The sequence below is a fragment of the Octodon degus genome, unplaced genomic scaffold (genome assembly GCF_000260255.1).
Source record: "Octodon degus isolate 3935 unplaced genomic scaffold, OctDeg1.0 scaffold00194, whole genome shotgun sequence".
Classification (NCBI taxonomy): Eukaryota; Metazoa; Chordata; class Mammalia; order Rodentia; family Octodontidae; genus Octodon; species Octodon degus.
The window spans coordinates 38,240-42,493 of NW_004524770.1; the positions used below are offsets into that span (position 1 = coordinate 38,240).

A 4,254-nucleotide genomic window follows, 5' to 3' on the forward strand; every position below is an offset into this window, starting at 1 on the left:
CATGTGGTGCTGGGGGATTGAACTGCGGTCCCTGTGTTTTGCTAAGCTTGTTCTAAGTAGGTGCTTTAGACCACTGAGCCATCTCACCAGCCCCGTCACCTGGTTACAGTAGTCAACACAGCTCCGAGGCATGTACCAAGGATTGAACCCAGGTCTTTGCACTTGCCAGGCAGGTGCTTAGACTGCCAAGCTATCTCACCAGCCATGAACTTTTCTTTAGTTTGTCTCTACCAATCTAGAGGAAAGTGTGTTTTCCCAGCTATGCATGCAGATTGTACCTCATGGCAAAATGATTCAGTTACTAAAAACAAGCAGAAAAAATACAAAATAATCAATGAAACTCTATAGAGAAACTAGAGCAACATCAACCCCCTCCCAGCAAGCAATGGGGTAAGAGATTAAACTGAAGCATAACATCTCAGTACTTACTCCTACATCAACACTTGTGTTTGAAATTATAATTAATAACTTACACTTCCTTTTTCTTCAGGTAAAAAAGACTTTGAAAAGAGTAACTGTTTTATTTGCTCCCCCGCAGGCCATGTAAGCCCTGCCCCTGGGGCTAGATGAGACAGTGACTGAGACTAGGTGTCGTGGCACATGCCTACAATCCCAGTGCTTGGGAGGCTGAAAACAGGAGGATCACTATGAGTCTAATATGTGTAGTGAGACCCTGCAGACCCTTTACTAAGTCCATAAAAAATAAAATAAAATAGAAAAGAGAAACTGTTTTAGAGTCAGCACTGTAACTTCAAATCATTCTGCCATTAAGACTGATACAAAGATTGTTTTGTTTTCTAGATCCACAAATTGATAATAAGTTCTCAACACAAAAGGACTAGAGAAGATAGACTTCACAAGTCACTGACCAAAACTGTTGTAATGCAATGGAGCTAATAGAATACATACATTTGTTCTGAAGAAAATTTGCAAAACTAGCAATTTTTCTCAAGAATTACAAAAGATAAAAATCTATGAACCAGCATTATAATGTGATCACAGAAAGACAACAAACTAAAGCTAAAAAAAAAAAATTACAAGCTTTCTATAACATTCCCCAATCCATTTCTTGAAGTCTTTTTTTTTTTTTTTTTTTTTTTTTTTTGGCGGAACCGAGGATTGAACTCAGACCCTTGAGCTTGCCAAGGAAGTGCTTATTCTACTGAGCCATCTCCCTGGCCCCTCTATTACCATCTTTAAAGATGTGCAATCACTTCTGTGGTTAGGGCAAAATTAGTTTATCACTGGCACATATCTTTAAAAAAACCTAACCGTAACCCTAAGAGTTCACTCAACTGTGGTTCTTTTAAAAGTAACAAAATATGTCAGAAAAAAAAAACATCTTGGAGGGGTTGGGGAGATGGCTCAGTGGGATAAGTGCTTCCCTGGCAAGCACAAGGGCCTGAGTTCAATCCCTGGTTCTGCAAAAAAAAAAAAAAAAAAAAAGGCAAGACACCTGGCAATCTGATACTTGAACTCTTCCCCTGATCAAATTTTGTTTTCTATCAAAACTTGACAATTCACATAAGATTAAAACAGTTTCATTAACGTAAGGACTTTTCAATGTTTCCCCCTCCAGAAAATTTAAAATTTCAGGGGAACTCAGTGCCAGCTATTAAGACATTGCTTACAATAAAATTCAAACTCACGTGGTATTGCAAACTCAACAGATTTTATACATTTACAAGTATGTGCTTTGGGAGCTGGCAAGATAGGTCAGTAGTCTACAGCACCTGCTTAGACAAACTTAAGCAGGCACGGGGGTGGAGGTTCCATCCCTGGCAATACATGCCACACCAACCACGTCCTCAGCTGGCCAAAAAAAACCATGTGCTTTGCTTCATAATGGCAGTTTCAGACTCCATTATACACTGTGCCAGAAGAGCGAGACAAGAGCCTCCCCACAGTCTTATCAGATTATGTTTAAGTAAATCACATTATTGAATCAAAATTTTAAAGAACAGGGGCCGGGGAGATGGCTCAGTAGGATAAGTGCTTGACTGGCAAACACAAGGATCTAAGTTCAATCCCCAGTTCCACCAAAAAAAAAAAAAGAAAAAAGGGGGCCTGGCCTTAGCTCAGTTGTTTAAGTGGCTGCTTCCACAAAGCTGTCAGCCTCAGGTTGCTGTAGTTCGATCCCCACAACACTCCAGCCAGCCAAACCACCCCTGAGGGCATTCAGAGCAAAAAAAAAAAAAAAAAAACCTTATTCCATTTTGGGGCCGGGGAGATGGCTCAGTGGAATACGCGCTTCCCTGGCAAGCGCAAGGGCCTGAGTTCAATCCCCAGTTCCGCAAAAAAAAAAGAAAAAGAAAAAAAATTTTAGAGAACAATCAAGAACCAGAAGAGAAAAATTACAATGTGGATGGTATAGCAGTTTCCTTCCCATGGCATCTGCTCCCAGGAGACCCCTCAGTAGCAGACAGGCAGCACAACTGGACTTCATATTGGTTCTTTATTTCTCCTTTTCAGTTGGATGATTTATTTTTCTCTGTAATAAAGCAAGTAGTATTTCAGGGGGTCTGGCAGAGGGAGGCTCAGGACCTTCTCACGCAGGACGTTCACCGGAGGGTCTGGCTTGGTTTCTAGTGAGGTCTTGTCTTCTTCCTGATGTTCCTCTTCCAAGTCTTCACAGCTGTTGTCATCAGAAGGGTTGGAAATACGACTGGCAAAGACTTCTTTGTCCAAAAAGACTATTGTTTCCATTTGACGGCGTCGGATCCTCCTTCGTTTAAACCTGGGGGTGTTCTTTAGTCCATTTCCACTTTTGCTCAAAGCTTCCTGATGAATGATCTTCTTAATGGTCCCCCGGATAGCAATGCGGGCCAAGTCCTGGAGGCTGCGCACAGCAAGTGGTGCTTCAACATAAGAACAAGAGGGGCAAATGCCACTGTGAGGATGATACCACAAAGCCCAAATGTCCAAAAGCCCTCACATCATTTGGATTCACTGGCATATTTACAAGTATGTTACAAGAATGTTAGAGTATTCTAAGCAAGTGTTAAATACTGCATTGATTTGCATTGATGTGGTCAGATACACTAATTCTTAACTCTGAAAAGGAAAGAAAGCAACATTACCAAAACCAGGGAGGCCCACAAGGAATCCTAACGATTGCCACTGCTCTACAGGAACACAGGCATGAGCTCCAGCAGTGCCTTTGTTGTAGTCCTCCCACTTCCCTGAGGACCTAGGGTCATGCCACTTACCATATCTATGATCTTCCATCTTTCCTGCAGTCAATAACTCACTTCAAAAAATTTAGCTCCACAATTCCTGTTGTGGAATGTACCTATTTCTCTAAGATGCTGAAATACTCTCTCTCACACACACACTATCAGACTCCTAAGGGTTAGCTTTGGGCTCTCTAGCTCTGACGTACCACCAGGATCATCCAACTGGCCTCATCATCCCAGCGACATAGGCCCTCTGGATCCTCCTCTTCCATCCGGCCTTGTCATGTCCTCTAAGGCTCCAAGGTCCACCACCATTCCCTCTGCCCATGCCTGCTGGCCCCTCATTTACATCCACTCCATGGACAACAGAAATGAGACAGAGACCAGCTCCCTAGCTTTCCATCCCATCCTGATTAGGTACTGAGCCTCCCCTAGACCCACAGCTATAGTAGAAATGGACACCTGAGACTCCTATGTTCTTCTTCAGGAAGACCATGTATCCTTGAGGTTTTCTCACTATAGAGGCCAGTGTCATCTCAATCTCCATCTCTTGCTTAGAAAATCCCAATAACTTTCTGACTAGTCTCTCCCTCCAGTCTGCCACTCATCCATTCAACTTAAAAGCTGACCCATACAATACATGTCTAATCCATAGTGAAGTAAAAGATTAGGGTGGTGACAAACGGGCACTAACTGGGAGGAATGTGTCAAAGTCATGGAGAACCAGGGAACATGTGCAGAACACAGAATCTAGGATGACTCTGAAGCTCCTAAGTACTGTAATGGAACCAATTACAAAAATGCCTTTTTCAATTCTTCACTTACATCTAGCAAGAAGCAAGACCAATCTTTGAACAGGACAGTTTAAATCTGGCAGCAGGCCAAGCGAATTTTTGATACAATTGTCCAAATGCTTTATCTGCATGAGGAAAAAGTCAATCCAAGAATTTTTTTTATTTTTTATTTTGTTTTTAAAAATAGTTATGATAGGGGCCAGGGAGATGGCTCAGTGGAATAAGCACTTGCCTGGCAAGCGCAAGGGCCTGAGTTCAATCCCCGGTTCTACCAAAAAAAAAAA

At 42.2% G+C, this 4,254-nt stretch overlaps 1 protein-coding gene across 4 annotated transcripts in view; it reads right to left on the minus strand.

The window, feature by feature from the left end:
* Positions 1–2,325: 2,325 nt before the first annotated feature.
* Pcmtd2 (protein-L-isoaspartate (D-aspartate) O-methyltransferase domain containing 2) overlaps positions 2,326–4,254 on the minus strand; it is an 18,374-nt gene continuing 16,445 nt past the window's right edge. For all 4 annotated transcript variants that reach the window (XM_004644126.2, XM_023704318.1, XM_023704320.1 and 1 more), the window contains one exon: positions 2,326–2,858. In XM_004644126.2, coding sequence (XP_004644183.1) covers positions 2,482–2,858 — 377 coding nt within the window. In that variant the 3' untranslated portion in view covers positions 2,326–2,481. The remainder of the gene's footprint in view (positions 2,859–4,254) is intronic.